Source organism: Bos grunniens, chromosome 8 (genome assembly GCF_055505025.1).
Source record: "Bos grunniens cultivar Pamir isolate PY7600 chromosome 8, Bosgru_T2T1.0, whole genome shotgun sequence".
NCBI classification, from domain to species: domain Eukaryota; kingdom Metazoa; phylum Chordata; class Mammalia; order Artiodactyla; family Bovidae; genus Bos; species Bos grunniens.
Genome location: NC_141172.1, coordinates 60,993,728 through 61,014,364, shown reverse-complemented (window position 1 = coordinate 61,014,364; position 20,637 = coordinate 60,993,728). Strand labels below are relative to the sequence as shown.

Here is a 20,637-nt window from a genome sequence, read left to right as displayed (position 1 = left end):
GAAAGGAGCAGGGCCAAAGGCTTGTTAAAAGAAGCCAATACTTGCCTCATGTGAGACTATGTCATCTTCTAAAAATGAATTTTTTTTAGTCTCCCTTTGGCAAGGTGACTTCTCTTTCAATTATTTATAAGGAAACTGAGGGAGCCAGTTTACTCTCCTGGCAGAAAAGGAAAGTTCCAGGGGCTTCCAACCTCTAACAGCAGCACTTATTCTGCATTCACAGAACTGATGTTGGGGTTCTTCTGCCAGTTGCCAAGTGTGCCTAGTGGTTTGGGACCTGGAGAAGTAACCACAGGTGGGTTCACTGTGATTGGAACATGGGCCCTGATGGCCATAAGCCCCCACTTTGACTGGGCAACAGTGGGCCACTCTAGTAAGTGATCACAGGTTCCTCTGGAAGGGCTTAGAGGAAGATTTATAGAATTTCCTCACAATCCTTCAAGAGGGCATGGCCTCCTCTTCCAACCAGCAGCTCCACAGCTAGATGAAATCTGAATCTGGATAACAGACCATGGCTTACAGTGATTCAGATTGGCTTTTGAACACAAGATCCACAGTTTTTCCTACTGTAATAGAGTGAGTCACCTTTTAGTAGGATTCCTAGAGACAATGAGGGTTAGGGGGTGAAGGCATGAAAAGCCACTAGTAAAGCCTGGTCAGGAAGTCCTTCCTTCCATCCAGCATCTTCATGTGGCTACATACAACAAACTCTAGCAATCAAGACTCTCTTGGGTCTCTTGTTTGGCACCCCTGCCAGGACTGGGCCATGGACATGGTGCAGAGTCTGACTCTAAGGAAGCGCAGGGCCACAGGAATAACAGTATAGCTGACTGAAAGAACCTGTTCCACTGCATCTTTCCAACACACATACCCACTAAGCCACAGATACGTTGACACGTGCTCCAGGACATCAAAGCATTATTTGTAGTAACAAAAGTACTGAAAACAACTGGTTAAATAACTACAGTTTTCTGCATTTAAACACTCTGCAAAGTTGAAAAGTCCAAGGACAATCCAAAATGTATCACCATCTGATCACCATCAAAGTCACTGTTGACTGTGAGATGCACCATGACTTTATGCAGCCTGCCTGCTCAATCTTTGGGACCCCATCGACTGTAGCCCACCAGGCTCCTCTGTCCACAGAATTTTCCAGGCAAGAATACTGGAAGGGGTTGTCCTTTCCTCCTCCAGGGGATCTGCTGCACCCAGGGACTGAACCTCTGTCTCTTGCATCTCCTGCATTAGCAGGTGGATTCTTTACCACTGCGCCACCTGGGAAGCCCTTATGCAGCATCAAGGGGGAAATGAGCCAATAAAACTCCACTCCATTGATTGTACAAGAGGTTGATTTCAGAGAAGGTAAGAGGCGGGGGAAATATGGGAAATACTGTGGGTAGAAAACCCAAGCACAAAGTAATGTGTAGGGCATTCGTGTGTGTCTGTGTGTGTATTTAAAGGGAGGGGCTATGCAATCATACGTACTTTTATAAAGATAAAAATTCCTAGAAAGATACCCAAGAACCTGATAACAGGTGTGCCCTCTTGACACTAGGTTGGGGCATTGGGATATCAGGTGGAAGGGAGGTCCTCTTTTCATAGTTACATTCATTTGTTGACTTTGACATTTTAAGCCATGTATTCCTTTTTTAAAAATAAAATTTGGGAAACTACTAGATGCAAAGTAAAATAAAAGAGAGCATCCTTCTGGATTAAGGGGCACAGTACTCAGAGCCAGCCTTGGATCCGGAGATTGTATATTCAATCCTTGCTCTACTAGAGCGACCTTGGGCAAGTTCCCGCCCCTACGGGATCTCCAAGAGCCCACTGGTTGTCGAAGAGCGGATCTCAGAACACTCCTCCATCTCAGAGCCCAGGCCAGGCCATCAGCCCACCCCGCTGCGCTAGTCTCAGCCGGGCAGCCGACTGCTGGCGCCCGGCGGTGCAGGCCCGGCCAATCAGCGGTCGCCGGGCGGGCGGGGTGGCGGCGCAGCGCGCGCAGAGAGAAGCACGAAGCAGAGGCACCAGTGCCGTCCGGGAGCGGATCATGCCACGCTCACCCGGGCTCTTCCTGCTGCTGCTTGTGCTGCAGCCGCTGCCAGCCCTGGGCCTCGGGCTCCGCAGCGCAGGCGGACGAAACCCGGAGTGCGGTCCGTGCCGACCAGAGCGCTGTCCCGAGCCCGTGCGCTGCCCGGTGCCTGGCATCGTGGCGCGCGACGAGTGCGGCTGCTGCGCGCTCTGCCTGGGCGCCGAAGGCGCGAGCTGCGGGGGCCCGGCCGGCGCGCGTTGCGGCCCAGGGCTCGTGTGTGCAAGCCGCGCCGCGGGGGCCGCGCCCGAGGGCACCGGGCTCTGCGTGTGCGCGCAGCGCGGCTCGGTCTGCGGTTCCGACGGCCGGTCGTACCCCAGCGTTTGTGCGCTGCGCCTGCGCGCCCGCCAGGCGCCCCGCGCGTTCCCTGGCCACCTGCACAAGGCGCGCGACGGCCCCTGCGAATTTGGTGAGTCTAGCTTCTGCCCCGCGGTGCTGGGGCGGGTGAAAAAGAGGGACCCTGACCCTCTGGGGAGTGGGGTGAAGGATCTTTTGTTGCACAGCGATGGACAGCTCTGCCCAGGCCTCAGTTTTCCCTATGGGGTCAGTTTTCTCACCTGGCGAGTTACTCAAGGAGACGGGGGTGAGGGGTGTGTCTGCGGGGGTGGGGGGTGGGGGGGCTCAGGAATCCACATCCTGAACCCTCTCTTACCAAGCCCTTGGAGTCACCAGTCACAGAGCTGGTCGTCATTTTGGTGAGCCTGCTGTCCCTTTTGGTACTTAAGTACTTACTGATAGAATTGTTTGCAGGTCTGGCATATTTGCCTCCGAAAGACTGAGAGTGTGGGAAGCAGGGTGTCCCCGCTGGGTCCAGCTCCCTGGGGTCCCACCTTGGACCTGACGGGGGTGGGTTGTGTGAATGAAGAGGGAGAGCAGATGGAGATGCTGGAGGGGGAGGGGGAGGGGGAGGGGGAGGGGGAGGAGGAGCTGCAGATTGGGACTCTTGGAGTCCGGGGGATTACGGCACCGGGGTTCAGTGAGTGTGGTGTCCTGCCCTGCGGGGAATCTTGAGGAAGATCTCGCCCAGGACAGGTAAAACCTTGGGAGACCTAAGCTCTGAAGAGATTGTGGTGCCATCAGAAGCAGACCCCAGGTTTTATAAGACTGAAGTTTATAGAATTTGGAGGGTCCCACTTTAAGTAAGTTGTTCCACTTTAAGTAAGGGCTTCCCTGGTGGCTTAGAGGGTAAAGAATCTGCCTGCAAAATGGAAGACCTGGGTTCGATCCCTGGGGTGGGAAGATCCCCTGGAGAAGGCAACGGCTACCCACTCCAGTATTCTTGCCTGGAGAATCCCATGTACTGTATAGTCCCTGGGGCTGCAGAGTCAGACACTACTGAGAGACTTTCACTTTCACTTCAAGTAAAGTAATAGAAAATGATTAATTGCTTGGGACCTAAAAACACAAGCTTCATTAACATCACAATAAAGCCATTTATGGGTTCGTATTTGCTCACTTTCTACATGTAATGTTTCAAAACCAAACAGAAATAAACCAAAATATTAGTATAGGGATGCCCAGTCAAGCACCCTGCTGGGCCATTAGATTTTGGAGAAATGCCCCTTGTCTAGGCGGCCTGGAGGGGGAAGTGGAGAGTATAGGTGAGCTTGTGCCACGGGAGTCGCAAGGAGGCCCACCTTTGGGGTTCTGGCCTGGGACTGGAGACCCAAGAGCAGACCTAAATGCTTCATTCAGTGTCATGACTTCAGCTGCAACAAGGAAGCCTTGGGGGTGGGGGACGGCCTTTGGAATTTCTAGTAAGTATTATCTTTCACCAAGAATCCCAGTTAGATGCCCTCAAGTCCAGGAGACCCAGTGGCTTGTTGGAGATGAGGCAAGAAGGCCCCTGTCTCTGGAAACTTGGAAATAATGTGCTGCCCACTGTGGAGTCTGAGGCAGCCCGGAGAGCACAGGCAAGTCACTGCTGGCTGTTCCTCACTGGGGCTCCCGGTGGAGGAGAGAGCTGGCTGTTGCTTCCCTGGCTGCGGCTTTGGGCTGGGACCTTCCAGGGGCTGTGTCAGCCCCTGTGGAGTTTCTGTTGAGCTCCCTCCACTTCGAACCTTTGTTTATGCCCTGTGGCATTTAAACAGCCCTGTCTCCTTCCTTCTTCTTTCTATCATCTGTTTTTACAATCTACTTTCCTCAGCAGTTAATTCTGCTGAGGCAAGTCTCTTTGTTTCCAGACAGATAACACTTTCACTCCACATGCAGGAGACATGAGAAATGCTGACCAGGTCTCCAGACTAACCGGTGCTGATGCTCTCAAATGATTCCTCCCTGGACTGGCACTCTGTTTCTAAGAGAGAGCTGCCTTGAAGGCATTTAGACCCAATCTACTGTTATACGGAGGAGACCGAGACCCTTGGGGCAGGGCACTCATCCAGGGTGACCAGGGTGACCAGTAAAACCTGACTGGCTTCCAGGTCCCCAGCACCCTGTTCAGCCCTGTTTCAGGACAGGACTTGATAGTATTAAGTCGGGCAGGTGGCGGTTGCCATGGTTACCACAGTGTGGGCAGATGGAGGTCCCGTACCCCTAATTCATTGAAAATTACCAAATGACAAGTAAATGTGACAGCCCCTTCACTCTGATCTGTGGGCTCTGAGCCCACCACAGGCACAGGCCCCGGGAGTAAAGATGTTTATGGAGCCAAACACAAGTAATTCAGAAGCTGCTTTTAACGATCCCAGGAGTGACAGGCGTCAGGCCTCCCCACAATTTAGCTTTCCTTCCCTACCAGCGACTGTGTCGTTGGCCACTACCCAGACCCCAACACTATCATCCCATTGCGTTCTGTCCTAAAGTGTTTGTGCGGCCCCTGCTCTTGGGCCCTGGTGAAGCAGGAAGGTGTGGACCAGGGATCTTCTCAGCTAGGGAAAATGGCACCTCATTCTGTGCTGCCGTCGAGCCAGCCTTTATTCAGACAACATGGCAGGAGCACTTTTTAACGATGTCCCTGGGGACCTCGCTGCTTGACGGGAAACAGATCGAGTCAGAGCAGCAGCTGTTCTGCTTCAATATTGGCAATAAAGTCACCCCTCCCCTGTCTTCTCCTGTGCCTTCAGTAAACCAGCACCTGACTTTAAGGGAATGAAGCCTCCAGAAATATTAGGTTTCGCAGTGTGGGAAGTGTTCGTACCCAAATACCTCTGGTGTGATTTCAGGCTTAAATTCTGACCTTTCCTCCTATGCTCTGAAATGCCCCAAAATTCGAATTATGAGAGTAATCGTGTGATCAACACACATGCATTGAAGACTCACTGGGTTCCAACATAAAAATAATTTTTGGCTATTGGAAATCACTTTTGCATTCCATCTTCTTTCTTGATTTTTTACAACTACCCTGGCCAGGTGTCACTCCCACTTCATAGAAGGACAAACTAAGGCTGGTAGAAGAGAGTTTCCTGGAGTCACATGACTGGTTGCCAGCCGAGGTGGGGCTCCAGTTCCTGACTCTTTTCAGATGGAGTCATGTATCTATAACCTGCTGGCAACTTGATGAGGAAGGTGCTGCAAACTGGCTACCTTTGAATCTTTAGTTTCTCAGTCTGAATCCACCTTCCTTTTCCCCTCCAAGGCTCGCTGCTGGTACCTCGTTTCAGCACCTGGTGATGGCTCCTCAGAGGAACAGGGATAGCTTCACACAAGGGGAAGCAGCTGAGTGGAGCTTGAAAGATGGGTAGAAAATTCCTGGGCTGAGAAGCGGGGGCAGAGAGGCACCGCATAAACCAAGGCAAGGAGGTAGGAGCTCCTGGGGCGAGTGTGAACAGTGGACCCATAGGCAATACCCAGTGGGCTGGTTGGCGGAGGAGATGAGACCCAGAGTCATCTGGGGCAGGCTCGTTGCGGAACTGGCGTGCCGTTCTCTGGGGTGAACCTTCATTCTGTACTGAGGTATTGGTTCCGTTTCTCAACAGTAAGGTGGTGGTGATGTTAGTGTTTTGTTATCATTACTTTAAAAAGCTGCTTTGTTCCATGTACCCTGATCGTTTGCTAGCACTGGGAGGAGGTTGGGGTCCTGCAGACAGCAGGTTGAGGTCGTGTTTTGAGTGCTGCATTAGATAGGAATGGGGTACCATGCCAACCAAGCCCCTGAAGCATCAGTGAGCTATTGAGATCCTAAATCTTAGAAAATTCGCCTTGGTTGAAATTCCATCTCCACTTAGAAATCTCAGTCTGTGCAAGGCCTGTGTTACCAGGTAACCAGGAGATGCAGCGAATGCCACTTTGTGAGAGGGACAAAGAAGGGGGCCTCATGCTCAAAAGCCTTTCATACCGAGGGAGGGGGCTTGAGGCGCACACTGCAGGGAGTCGGATTAAGCTGTTTCTGGTTCCACATGTAATGCGACTATTAGCATAAATTATCAGGGCTGTTCAGTGCACTGATTATTAAACCCTTTGGTTGTGTGCTTTTCCATATGAGCAGATGGGTTCCTGGGAGATGACTTTTGATATTCTTTCTTTCCCAAGCACCATTAACTTTAGACAAATCTTGGAGGCATTAGGAAAGATCTTTTATTCCAGCCATCAAGGACATACTCAGTCCATGGGGTGGGGGGACAGCTCCCCACACACTATAGTAATAATATCGATCCTTTTCATTTCTATAGATCCACAAGGTTAATAACACAGTCACATCCATTCTTCCCCTTCACCCCGGAGGATGTGGGGCTATGGTCATTATTGTCATTTGCAGATAAGGAGAAAATTGTTAGCAACTTGCCCGGTGGTTGGCGGCCAGACCCCCGGGGCATTTGGGTTTCCCTTGGTAGTGTTTGAGCTTCTCAGGTGGCTCGGTGGGTAAAGAATCCACCTACAATGCAGGAAACGCAGGCAGATCCAAGTTCGGGTCCCAGTTCGGGAAGATCCCCGGAGGAGGGCATGGCAACCTACTCCAGTATTCTTGCCTGGAGAATCCCATGGACAGAGGAGCCTGGTGGGCTGCAGTTCACAGGGTCACAAAGACTCAGACACGACTCAAGCGACCGAGCACACACGCACAGTACTGTTTGCCCACCCTCTGTGCTGCCTCCGAGGGTGTACACCTGGGTGACTAGTCTGTTCCCTGATGGGTGAGTTTGTACCGTCCCAGCATTTCCAGGGCAGTAGCTGACATGAGCAGAAGGAAGCAAGTGTTTAGCAAGGAAGAGCTAGGGAGACAAAACCAGCAGATTCCCAGGCGGGGCTGACCAGGCACCATCCTCGCTCCTGAAAGCCACGTGACTCTTGCCAAAGGCCAGTGGAGAGGAGAGCCCTGGCTCTTCCAGAAGGGTGGCAGCTCAGGCGGCAGTGGGCTGGGCTCTCTAAAGAGAGGGCTGCGGACCACCGCCTTGGGAGCCTCCAGGGAAGGGCCCACCGATAGCCCACTCCCCAAAGGCCAGTAGAGAGTCTCAGCATCATCACAGACTACCCTTGGGGTAGCACACCCTGTGGAATCTGCAGGTCCTTCTGTGCAAGCTGGAATTTTGTGATTGTCCTCACAGGAGCCCATGCGGAGGGCAGCGGGGGGAGAAGGGACTCCTGTGCCCATTTTAAAGAAGAAGAAACTGGGGTGTGGGCGAGACAGGACGGAGCCTGAGTTCCCAGGGCAGTCACGAGTTGCAGGGCCTCAGTGCCACACTTCAGTGAGCCCTTGGGAGCAGTAAGACTGGGAGCATCCTGCCAGGATTACGGACACACCACCCATTTAATGGTATCTTCACAAGAGCTGCTCTCTGGGGTGATGTTGGGAGGGTTTCATTTCTGTGCAGAAAAGAGTAAATGTGGACACACCACCCATTTAATGGTATCTTCACAAGAGCTGCTCCCTGGGGTGATGTTGGGAGGGTCTCATTTCTGTGCAGAAGAGTAAATGTGGCGGGCCTGAGACTGTTATCCTTGGAAAGGCCCACTGAGAATTTGGATGTGCGGAGGCATCCCACCATCTCCAGAATTGAGAAGAGTCACTCACTGCATGCGAACTGTACAATCAGCATGGTTTATGCTGCACACCTGCTTTCCTTTTGGGAGTCTGGAGTTTTGGTATGTAGTAGGCAGAGGGTGCGGAGACGGCAATGGCACCCCACTCCAGTACTCTTGCCTGGAAAATCCCACGGACGGAGGAGCCTGGTAGGCTGAAGTCCATGGGGTCGCTAAGAGTCGGACACGACTGAGCGACTTCACCTTCACTTTTCACTTTGATGCACTGGAGAAGGAAATGGCAGCCCACTCCAGTGTTCTTGCCTGGAGAACCCCAGGGACGGGGCAGCCTGGTGGGCTGCCGTCTCTGGGGTCGCACAGAGTCAGACACGACTGAAGCGAATTAGCAGCAGCAGGAGCAGCAGCAGGCAGAGGGTGCCTAGGGGACTGGCTCCCAGTAAAAACCCTAGGCACTGAGTGTCTAGTGAGCCTCCTTGGTAGAGGCCTGTCATATGTGTTGTCACAGGTTGTGCTGGAGAATTAAGTGCGTCATCCTCTGTGACTCCACTGGGAGAGGCTTCTGAAAGCGTGCTCCTGGTTTCCTGAGCCTTTGTGCCATGAATCTCTTTTCCCTTTGCTGGTTTGCTTTGTCTCCTTTGTTGTAATAAATCCCACTATGAATAAACTGTGCCAAGTCCCATGAGTCCTCGTAGCAAGTCATTGATCCTGGGACTTGTCTTGGGGGCCCCCAACACAATACCTTAGGAACTCATTCTTATTCTGGGATGGAGTGCATATGGCTAACATATGTTTCACCCTTAAAATTCATGTGGAATTAATGGAATCAGAGTGCCTAGGTTTGCATCCTTGCTCCCCCAGGTGCTTCACCTTTCTGAGCTTTGGATTTCTTATCTGTTAAGTGGGGCTAAAAGCACCTACTTCCCATGACTGGTGTGAAGATGAGAGGGTGCTGGACATGGAAGTGTCATCTCAGGAGAAGGCAGGAAGTTATGGGACTGAGCCCCCTGGGCTCATAGTCTCACCCTGCTGTGTAAGGCTGGGTAACCCTGGCTAGCTCCCTCAGATGGCAGCTGGGGAGATTGCTGGAAGGATCAAATGGCTTACCACTGTAAGCAGAAGGGTGGCATTATTACTATCATGATGGGATTCCCAGGTGGCTCAGTGGTAAAGAATTCCTCCTGCAGTGCAGACACAGGCTTGATCCCTGGGTTGTGAATATCCCCTGGAGCAGGAAATAGCAACCCACTTCAGTATTCTTGCCAGGAAAATCCCATGGGCAGAGGAGCCTGGTGGGCTACAGCATGGGGTCACAAAGAGCTGGCCACGACTGAGCATACACACACACACACACACACACACACACACACACACTATCATGATAATGATGGCTGATTTTAAAGAGCCATTATGGATAAAAAAATCTCTAAATTTAAAATCAGATATGTTTAAATTAAAACTAGATTAAACTACAGGAGGAAATTTTTTGAAATAACTGAACACTGCTATATCTTGAGTTATGGTAGTGGTTACATGGTGTATGCATTTGTCAAAACTTAGAACTGTACACTAGAAAGAATGAATGTACTGTGTATACATTTAAAAATAAATCAAAGCTTGAATGTCGCTTTATTGCCAAAAGCAGTGGGCTGTTTTGGAAAAGAAATGCTATTTTCTGGCTTGAAACTATTGGCAAAGGCAGTATTTCCAAGACGGTCTTTAACTGTAGTTATGGAAAAAGAGGGAAATGCAAGGAGAGAGAGAGAGAGATGAAATGTGATTTACTGGCTTATTCATTTAGGCTTGAAAGGGACTGATGAAATCTCATTTAAAATTTATGGCTCTACATGAACGGAAGTAAAACATGTTGATTGAGTGTCCCTTTGGAATCTATTGAGGGCTTTAGAATAAGATGCAGTTCTGATTGTTCCCACAGCGAGCCATTTGAGGACTGGTTTGGGCTCCGGGGGAGGCGATGCTGGCAGGAGGATGTGAATAAATTAGACTGTCTTTGTTGCCCATTGCAGATGGGTCTCTGCCATAGAGCAGGGGTGCTGTGGTTCTTTGTGGTGGTTGGCAGGTGGCTGGGGCGTGTCGGGTGATGTTAGAAGCCTGGAACCTTGGTTTATTCGGGGGACTGGCTACACTCGGGGTTGTGGGTAGAGGTGTGGTGCTTAGAGGGGTTGGTCACAGCTGAAGGAGTGAGCTGATCGGCCTGAGGGGGAAGAAAACAGCCTGGGGTGAGGAGAGCAGCATTTGTATTCAACTTACTGGAGGCCACTTGAGGTAACCAGGGCTCCATAGGGCTCCTGGCAGCCCTGGGATTGATAGGTGGGAGTTACAGGACGCAGGTTTTAACTCCAGGTGAGGACAACCTTTCTTACTAGAAGAGTCAAGGATGGAAGGGCCTGGCTTTATAAGTAGTGAGCTCTCCATCACTGGGGGCATGCAAGTGGAGGCTAGATGAGTCCATCACAGACCGTCAGGCACATGCTTTGGGGAGTTGGGCCTCTCCAGTTTGAAATAAGAAGCTCGAAGACAATTTCCCAGAGATCTTTTGGCATCAGTTCGACAGGGTCTGCTTCCTAGTCTGTCTAGAGGGTCCAGACCTGTCTCATTTCTGCACCCTTTCATTCCTTCCCTCCATGCTCTTCATCCAGCCTTCTGTCTCTCTCCCTTTGTTCTCCTTTTTCACTGCAGCCTCACCTCGGCTGGCAAAGGCCCTTTCCTTCTCCAAGGCTGGCCTGTGGAGGGCAGAGGGCATGTCCATCAGTCACCAGGCAAAGTGCCAAGAGCCGTGGACTCTACAATTTGATGCCCAGGGATGAATGTGTTTACTCTTTTGTTTGTCACATGTTTCTTTGCGGAGTCATCTGTTTGACAGGCCTACCCTGCCCCGCACTTGCACACTGTGCTACCTTAAACCCTCACTTTCACACTCAACATGTACTAAAATCAGCTCAACAATCCTGTGACACAGGAGGTATTATCCTCATCTCAGAAAGATCCCCTGGAGGAGGGCATGGGAACCCACTCCAGTGTTCTTCCCTGGAGAATCCCACGGACAGAGAAGCCTGGCAGGCTACAGTCCATAGTATTGCAGAGTCGGACACAACTGAAGCGACTTAGCGCACACGCATCCCCATCTTACAGACAGCAAACCTGAGCAGAGAGCGTTCTCTTGGCCAGGCCTCCACATTGCACCTCCCCAAGACCACACTGGCCTCAGCTGTGAGGGTAGGCTGGTGAGACCAGATGAAGCATCTGCACTGTGAGGCAGGCTGAGATTCAGCAGGTCAAAGTGGGCAGATCCCTGGTACTGGACTAGGACACACCCCCAGGCCCTCAGGATGGGCAGCTGCGGTGCATCCCAAACAGAGGACAGGCAGGGCAGGGCGGGCAAGCATGCTGAGGCCCAGATGGAGGGCCTGAAGGCCAAGGCAGCTGGGCTTAATTCTTTTAGGCCCAGTGTAAGCAGAGTAGGGGCTGGCCACAGGAAGGAGGACAAACGAGCATGGAGTATCAGCTGAGAACATCTAACTCAGGACTTCCCTGGTGGTCCAGTGACTTTCCCAATGCAGGGCGCTGGGGGTTTGATCCCTGTTCAGGGAACTGATCCCACGTGCCGCAACTACAGATCCAGTGCCACAACTAAGACCCAAATAAGTGAGAAAATAAGCATTTAAAAAAGAATGTCTAACTCAAATGCCATATGCTTTCCCGTCCCACCTGGCAAGCCCACGCCCTCCGTCTTTTCTGTAAAGTCCTGGCAGCCTAGCACCACATTGCCCAATTCCCTGATTTACTTTTCTCTGGCAGCAGCGAAGCTCAGCATCCGTGCCTGCAGTTTTGCCCTTGAGGATGGGGATGGGGAGGTTGGTGGAGCCTGTGATATGCAAATGAGCATCTTGAACCGCAGGGGTCTCAGCAGGGGGTGAGGGCAGCTGTGGTTTGTGGCATTATTCTTTGAACGCCCTCGATGCAGAAGGAAAAAAGCCCATCTGTTAGAAGACTCTGCCTCGCCTGTGTTAGAAGACAGCAGCCCCTCCCAGAGCCTGCCACCCTGTCGTGTAGTTGAGCTGTAAGCAGATGGCAGCTGGGAGGGGTCCTGGGAGGGAGTCTGATGAGACCACAGACAGAAGTCGGCTTTCCTCTCTGGATCCCTGTTTTCCTGTTGGTAGAACAGAGGCAATGAAGGAGGAAATGAAGGCATCCTTTCAGGTCTAAGGAGAACTCCCTTCTAGGATTCCTTGCCTCTGAGTGTGTCCTTTCCGTGTGGGGAGGTCTCACCTGCCCCAAGATGCTATGTGCAGGCAGGGGATCTTAGAGGTGAAGGGCTTGGCCGGGGTCAAGGTTGTCTTCCCTTGTCTTTTTCTCCCAGCTCCTGTGGTCATCACCCCACCCCAGAGTGTTCACAATGTCACCGGGGCACAGGTGTACCTGTCCTGTGAGGTGAGAGCTGTGCCCACCCCAGTTGTCACATGGAGGAAGGTATTTATATCCAAGAACTTCTCTGCATGTGTGTGTGTGTGTGTGTGTGTGTGGCTGGGGGAAGGTATAAATGTTTTTAAGTGTGTGTGTGTGTGTTTATCTCTTATGTGAGTTGGAGGATTACAAAAAATATGTTTCATTCCTCTGCCTCCAGATTTACGATTTAAAACTTTTACCCCAAAGCTCTCCCCAGAGAAGGGGTGTGGCTGTTTGCTCCCTTTGCCACTCAGCTGTCCAGGAAGTTCTGCTGTTTATCTAGCCAGGGTCAGCTGAGATGAAGTTAGAGCCTCCTCTAATGGATCTGGGTTTTAGAAAGACTTTGTTGGTGGAAGGTGACCCGATCCTATCCTAAAACTAGATCTTCCTGCAGCTCAGTTTTTGAGAGATGGAGATGAGCACAGCCTATGTTGTTTCCTTATCTCAACAGCCCTGAAAAGGGCCATGAAATTCTGGTGATGGTGATGTCTGTATCTCTGCTGTCCAGCAGGGGGTGCTGTCTGTACATATATTCAGGCTTAAGAAGAAACTAATGTTTGATAGGAATGAGATACTAGGGTCTCAGCCTTCAAGTCAGCCAGGAGGTGAAGACAGTGAGGATGTCTGTGGGGTGGTCTTTATTCAGAAACGATTTTTATAAATCACTCCTGCTTTTTCTGCCTTCTGTAGGTCACACGGTCTCCTGAGGGCACCCAGGTAATGGAGGAGCTGCCTGGGGACCACACCAATATAGCTGTCCAGGTGCAAGGGGGCCCTTCTGACCATGAGGCCACGGCCTGGGTTTTGGTGAGTATCTCATTTGTTGATACTCATGGGCTTCCCTGGGAGCTCAGCTAGTAAAGAATCCACTTGCAATGCAGGAGACCCCGGTTCAATTCCTGGATCAGGAAGATCTGCTGGAGCAGGGATAGGTTACCAACTACAGTGTCCTTGGGCTTCCCTGGTGGCTCAGTTGGTAAAGAATCTGCCTGTAATTCGGGAGACCTGGGTTCGATCCCTGGGTTGGGAAGATCCCCTGGAGAAGGGAAGGGCTACCCACTCCAGTATTCTGGCTTGGAGAATTCCATGGACTGTATAGTCCGTGGCGTCGCAAAGAGCTGGACACGACTGAGTAACTTTCACTTCACTGGCTGTTACTGACTGGCCCTTATAAAGCACCTTTTATATTTCTGTGTCACCTTACACCTTTCAAATGTTCTTATCCATTTCTCCCTGGGCTCTGCAGTAACTGTGAGGAAAGCAGGGCAGGTAGTATTAATGCCTGAGAGCAGAAGTGATCTCACTGGTAGGCAGAATATGGCCTCAGAAAGATGTCCATGTCCTAATCCCTGGAACTGGTGGATATGTTATATGGCAAGGGGGGAATAAGGTTGCAGATGGAATTAAGGTTATTAATCACTGACTTTAATAAAGTTATCCTGAGCTATCTGGGTGGGCCTGATACAATCACAGGAGTCTTTTAAATGTAGAAAAGAGAGGCAGGGGAGAGAGCCAGAGATGGCAGTATCAGAAGACATGAACTACTGTTGCTGGCTTTGAGGATGCAGGAAGGAGCCACAGGCTAAGGAATACAGGCAGCCTCTAGAATGCTTCTCTTAGGGCATCTGGAAAAAAGGCAACCCTGCTGATACCTTGACCTTAGCCCACTGAGACCCATTTGGACGTCTGACTTCAAGAGGTGTACATAGTAAATTTGTGTTGTCTTAAGCCTTTAAGCATGTGGTCATGTGTAACAGAGCCATAGAAAACAAATACACTTGACTAAGACCACACGGCTGATAAAGGGAGTAGTAAGGGTTGGGGGCCGGGTGGGTGTGGACAGCACATTCCCATCCTCCTCCAGGGCTCTCCCATGCCACATGCAGCGGTGTGGCTGAGAAGAGGGAATGTCCTGTGTTTGAAAGGGTGATGGAGAAAGGAGATAAGGGCCCACGTGGGGCTAGTCACTCTACCTCCCTGAGCTTCAGTGTCCACAGCCATAAAAAGGGGGCTTTGGACTGGATCATGTCTGGTGACCCTAACATCTGTGACTTACTGGTGAGTCTCCTGTAATGTGAGGATAATGATGCTCCCCTTCAGCCATGATGGGATCAAAATGAGACAGGGTGCATAAACCCTCTCAGGTCTGTAGGGACTCAGTTGAGAGATGCTGTTCTGATGAGAGAAAGCAAGAAAAGAGGGCGCTGCTGTGGATCTGCTCTGCAGGGGTGTGAGATGGGCTCTCCAGAGTGCCCTTCTGATTCCCTTCCCATCTCTGCCAGGTTTGGCAACTTCTCCACCCAGCTCAGAGGCTCAGGATGCAACTGGGTCCATGGCTTTTTCAAATGTAACATACTCCCCTGCTTTGTTAAAAGGAGAGGCAGGGGAAAGGTGTTATTTTGTCCATGGGGTCACAAAGAGTCAGACATGACTGAGTGACTGAGCACACACACATTTTCCTTAGAATCTATACCTATCACCTTCAATAAAAGGACCAGGTTGCTCTCAGTAAAAGGCAGGATGCAGGAAACATTAAAATGAGAGCCAGGATACAGAGGGTACTGAGAAGGAAGTTTAACTCTGTCTCAGCAGCCAAGACAAGAAGAGAAATAAGAGGGTGAACTCTGTCTTATTCCCAAAAGCTATAAGTGTTCAGGATCATTATGAACTAAGTAAGCGATTTTGCTGTGTCGTGTATGACTGTACAAACTTGCCTGTTTAACTTCTAGATCAACCCTCTGAGGAAGGAAGACGAGGGGGTGTACCAGTGCCATTCAGCCAACGCAGTCGGGGAGGCCCAGTCGCATGGCACGGTGACCGTGGTGGATCGGAGTCAGTACAGAGCACCCCGCTTCCCAGCTCCAGATGACCGCCTGTGATGGGGGCACGTGCGTGTTTCGAGTCATCTGAGTTTGTACACCTCTGTCACAAGAGGTTGAGATGAGTTATAAGATGCATAATAAATAAAAAGAAAAATACTGAATTGAGGGAAACAGAAGAATGCAAACCAAAGGCAGAACATATTACAGTTGGCAGGTAGACTCTGGTGTGTTCTACACACATATCATGCTGGGCTTCCCACTAGCATGCCAAGTCAAGAGCTATGAACGTTAGGGGTGTCCAGGTGAAAGAGACCACTAATTTTTTTTTTTTCTGTTTCTGAGGCTGAATGGAATATTTCCTCCAAGTCTGCCCTGTGAGGGTGCTGAGAGGGCAGACATGGTCACTGTGATGGTGCCCGGGTGAAAACACGCACAAAGGAGACAGTCTGAGCTTCCTGGTTCTGTTCCCTTATGTGTAGCTCTGCAAGTAGTTAGCGGAGAAGGCAGTGGCACCCCACTCCAGTACTCTTGCCTGGCAAATCCCATGGACGGAGGAGCCTGGTGGGCTGCAGTCCATGGGGTCGCTAAGAGTCGGACACGGCTGAGCGACTTCACTTTCACTTTTCACTTTCATGCATTGGAGAAGGAAATGGTGACCCACTCCAGTGTTCTTGCCTGGAGAATCCCAGGGACAGGGGAGCCTCATGGGCTGCCGTCTATGGGGTCACACAGAGTTGAACACGACTGAAGCGACTTAGCAGCAGCAGCAGCAAGTAGTTAGAGCTTCTAGAAACAGGGAGGAAAGTGTAATGTGTAAAATCGTCAAACAGAAATTCAGTTAGGAGATGGCTCTTACAGTTGCCCTCCTGATACTTCTAGTTTTTTATGTATGTGTATTGTTATATATACAGCTCAGTGGTAAGGAATCTGCCTACCGATGCAGGAGATGCAGGTTTGATACCTGGGTCAGAAAGATCCCCTGGAGAAGGAAATGGCAACCCACTCCAGTATTCTTGCCTGGGAAATCCCATGGACAGAGGAGCCTGGTGGGTACAGTCCATGGAGGTCGCAGAGTTGGATAAGACTGAGTGACTAAACAACAACAAATAGAAACATATATGTATCAAAAAGTCAGGTATCAGGATTTTTTTCCCTATATGTATACTTATGTATATACACATGTGTGTGTATATATATATATAGGTTTCATATTTTAAATAAGTGTATATTTATATTTTAAAAACAGAAATGATACCAGGCTATGAATATAGTCTATTATAGTTGAGTTTTCAAAATAAGTCACAAAGAGTCATGGAATTTTAAGCCATTGCCACTGCCTAGCTCTTGAGTTTTCTCTGCAGCCTGCAGAATAGGCCGGATCTTGCTTGCATAACTCTGGGGACACAGAGCTCTGTACGACCAAAAAACCATCTGTGGATTTTTCCAGTAATTGAAAGTTCTTCCTCATATTATGCTGGAATCTGCCTCTGAAATGCCCACCCATAGGTCTTAGTAATTCTGGGATCCCCCTAGGCACCTCTGCTCCCACCAGCACCCCTCCTGGTTGGGGAGAGATTTAAAGTTAGGGTTATTACCCCCACCTTCCGTCTAACATGTAGTTGACTATGACAGAGCAGGCTTCTTTTCTCTAATTTTTTTTTTCCCTCTTTTCTTCTAGGGTCTTAGAAACTTGATCACGGGATGACGGAAAAGTCAAGTCACGGATCATTTCACTTTGTGAAGAATTAGAAAAACTGTGTTTGTAGATGACCCCTTTTGTATGTTTTTAAACATTAGATGCAAACTAGATTCGTATGCAGATGTAGTTTTTAGCAGGGCAAACAAACCTTGGGAAAACAGACTGCATGTAGCCTTTTTATACTTTTGAAATGAACAGCTCTGTGAGAATTCTTTTTTAGCTTCTCCCTCCAAGGGAAGGTCACATTTAAGTCCATGTAATTCTACAGGGCTGGGCAAAGTGTGTGTCAGCTGTGACTCTGCCTCATTTGTCCATGGTTGATTAGTGGGGCTCTGTGACAGACAGTGTGTGTTTTAGGAGGGGGAAGGTCTTGCTGTCCTCTGCCTGACCTCTAACTTGCTGTGTGATCTGGCTAGGTCCCTCCCTCTCTGGGCCTTTGTCTCTTCAGCTGTGAATGTGCTATTTGGACTGTATGTAACCTTTGTCCTTTCAAACACTGCCATCCTGGAGTAAGATGGTCCTACAGAAAAAATATGAGAAGTGTAGTCTTAGCATTCTTTTAAAAATATTCCCTCAAAAACAAACGCATTGCTTCACATGAGGGTGTGGAGAGCTGGCTATAGCTTATCTATTCCTGCTATTTTCCCATTTTAAAGAGATTTAGTCCTAGAAGGAACACTTAACCAGGCTCAGAGGCTGAGTATTTGGGGACTAAGATATCCACTTATTAACAAGCCCAGCATTCTCTAACCAAGCAGGCAGTGGAGACCTGGCTTTTGGACATCAGATTGTAAAAAAAGGAGTCAACTGCTCTCTCTGGGCTGTAGATTAGATTATGCTGCTACTAAGTCACTTCAGTCGTGTCCGACTCTGTGCGACCCCATAGACAGCAGCCCAGCAGGCTCCCCTGTCCCTGGGATTCTCCAGGCAAGAACGCTGGAGTGGGTTGCCATTTCCTTCTCCATTGTATAAAAGTGAAAAGTGAAAGTGAAGTCACTCAGTTGTGTCCGACTCTTTGCAACCCCACGGATTGTAGCCCACCAGGCTCCTCCGCCCATGGGATTTTCCAGGCAAGAGTACTGGAGTGGGGTGCCATTGCCTTCTCCAGATTAGAGTATAGTAAAGTATATTTTACTTAGAGATGTTCTGAGGTCACCCAGAAACAAAACTTGCTTGCTTTTTTCTTAAGAAAGACGGAGAGTAATATCTGGCTAAAGAAATAGATCCCCTGGGTGACAAGTAAAATTCTTTAAAATCAAAATTGAGATCTCACATGTGGATAGCTGTTAAATTTCACGAAACACTTCTCTGTCTGTGGTTACTTCCCATCTCTGGGATGGCAGGTAGGATGCGCATTAATGTCCCTCCCCCTTTACAGGTGAAGAAACCAAGCTCTGAGTGTACAGTGCTTGCCTGAGGTCTGAAAGCCTCTGAGAAGGACTGGAGCTGAGGGCGCCTGGTCCTCTTTGGCACCCTTTCCACTCCATGGTGCTACCTCTCAGAACAATTTGTATCCATGAGAAGGAAGATGCTGCCAGTTCCACGGGTTTCAGGGATTCTCCTCAGGGTCTGTCTCAACTTTTAAACCAACATTCTCATGACGCTCACTTTGAGCATTGCATTTTGGAGTCTTTTTGGAATTGCATTTTCTTCCTTTAAGCCTGGCTATTCCACATCTGAAATGTTGGGGTGGCATCACCCTAACAAACACAGCAGAGGACTATCCCGGGACTCCAGAAACATGAAGTTCATTTGGGAATGCATCCCTATCTTTCTGGGTGACCCTGAGCAAGTCCGCTTCACTTTCTGGACCTCAGTTTCCTCATGTGAATGAGAAAGGAATGAAACTAGATCAGTGGTTTTCAAACTTTAAAACATTGGAACCCCTTCTTTGAATAAAGTCAGAACTGAAACTGATCACAAGTGGGAAGCTGCGCTTGTCTGTAGGAGGCTGGGCCTTCTAGGGGACCGGCTCACATCCCCTTCCTACACAGCACACCGCCCCACCCCAATGAGTGACTTTCTGTGTCCAAGTCTGGTTAATTCCTCTGTGATTTGAGTGATTGGGAGATGGCTTGGGAAGACATTTAGTGAAACTATGTCAGAGGAAAAGGGAACTGTGGCTGGGGAGAACAGCATCATGCATTTGCTGATAAGCACATTCAGCAAAATCAGTTGAATCACCCCAGATTTGCCCTGTGAGAGCTGGATGTGGACTCAGAGAGCAGGATGGATGGAGCTCTTGGGTGACAGGGCCGAGCCTCAAGGCTGCAGGAGGCTGGGTTCAGCATTGTAATGATGTACAAAAAGTAATAATGTTACACTGTGTGAAGTTTCCACCAAAACCAAAAGCGTAGATTAATATGATTGTTCCTACCTAATCACTTTTCCACTGTGAGAGCCCAGGACTTCTCTGAGGCTAGATATGTGCTCTGAGTTACCACTCAGAAATAGGACTCCCTCGGAGCCTGAGTTTTCTCCCCTATTTTGATACATGTGATGATGTCACATAACCCCTGCACTCCAAAAATAACTGTTTTTAGGGACAGTCTTTGTGGTCTCTGTGCTTGGAACTGCTGTAGGTGGGTCCAGGCCCCACTGATACTTCTCCATCAGTCCTTATGTATCATGCCCCCTCTTTTTTTTCCTGCTTGCCCACATCAGCTGCTTTCATCAGAATCCTCCTTACCTCTCACATCTGGGCTGTGGTTACAGTCCTGCCCGGTCATCTTGCTTGCAATTCTTAACAAGCCCTAACTAATCATCTACTGCCAGACCGAACTTTCTCGCTGCCTCTGAAATGGTGTCTCCCACTGTATAAGGCTCAGATGGTAAAGAATCTGCCTGCAGTGTGGGAGAGCCAGGTTCAATTGCTGGATTGGGAAGATCCCCTGGAGGGATGGCAACACACTCCACTGTGGAGAATTCTATAGACGGAAGAGCCTAGCGGGCTACAGTCCGTGGGATTGCAGAGTCGGACACAGCTGCTACTAACACTTTCACTTTTCACTGTTTAACTCATTCACTTAGATTTGCTTTCTGTTACCTCCCACATGCACCCAGCATAGCATTCTCCAGAGAACAGAAGAGTGCAAACACTGGCAGCATGAAGGTGTGTGCGACCTGGGCCTTGCACTCAGGTGAGACTGAAGTGGGGATGCGTGGGACAAGGTTGCCGTCCTGCCACACAGCACAGGGTGTCTGCTCTGTGATCAAAGTAGGGGGAGATCAAGGAAGACTTCCTGGAAGAGGTGCCATCTGAGCGGGGGATTGAAGTGAGTGTGGGAGACTCCAGGCTCAGCAAGCAGCACACAAAAGGAAGAGGGGTGGAGAAGTGCGATGTAGTTTGTGCACGGGGACTAGCGACCAGTGGTGGCTGAGAGCTCTCGTGGCAGGTGGGCTTTTGGCCACACCCCTAAGTGTCATCAGAAGAGGTTGGAATTATGCTATAAGAAGTGGGCCTGAATCTCAGTCTGCTGTTGTCGGCTGGGTTATAACTGGGCTTGAGGAAGAAGTCAAAAAGCTACTGTTCAATCCCAAAGGTATTCACTTTCCATCTTAAACAAAAAAGGGTGGTTTTCTTTTTTAACTCAAAATGATTTTTTTTCTTCAAGTTTTAGGGTGAAATGAATCCTATCTTTAAAAAA

The 20,637-nt window shown here is 49.7% G+C and overlaps 1 protein-coding gene across 2 annotated transcripts; it reads left to right on the top strand.

The window, feature by feature from the left end:
- The first annotated feature begins 1,984 nt into the window (after window positions 1-1,984).
- On the top strand, window positions 1,985-18,907 carry IGFBPL1 (insulin like growth factor binding protein like 1). Of its 2 annotated transcripts, none has more exons than XR_015169922.1 (5): window positions 1,985-2,495; window positions 12,384-12,493; window positions 13,160-13,276; window positions 15,199-15,403; window positions 16,970-18,907. XR_015169922.1 is itself a non-coding variant. In XM_086415967.1 (5 exons), the coding sequence occupies exons 1-4, from the start codon at window positions 2,048-2,050 to the stop codon at window positions 15,346-15,348; spliced, it is 825 nt and encodes a 274-aa protein (XP_086272093.1). In that variant the 5' UTR covers window positions 1,985-2,047; the 3' UTR covers window positions 15,349-15,357; window positions 16,970-18,907. The 2 variants fall into 2 exon arrangements, 1 of the variants encoding a protein (XP_086272093.1); XM_086415967.1 differs by having other exon boundaries at window positions 15,199-15,357.
- Window positions 18,908-20,637: the final 1,730 nt, after the last annotated feature.

Bases quoted from the DNA above. Each gene is read 5' to 3' on its own strand.
- IGFBPL1 (XM_086415967.1), top strand. From the start codon at position 2,048: ATGCCACGCTCACCCGGGCTCTTCCTGCTGCTGCTTGTGCTGCAGCCG. The intron at 12,494-13,159 runs GTATTTATATCC...TGCCTTCTGTAG, and splicing joins CAGTTGTCACATGGAGGAAG to GTCACACGGTCTCCTGAGGG. The intron at 13,277-15,198 runs GTGAGTATCTCA...TTTAACTTCTAG, and splicing joins AGGCCACGGCCTGGGTTTTG to ATCAACCCTCTGAGGAAGGA.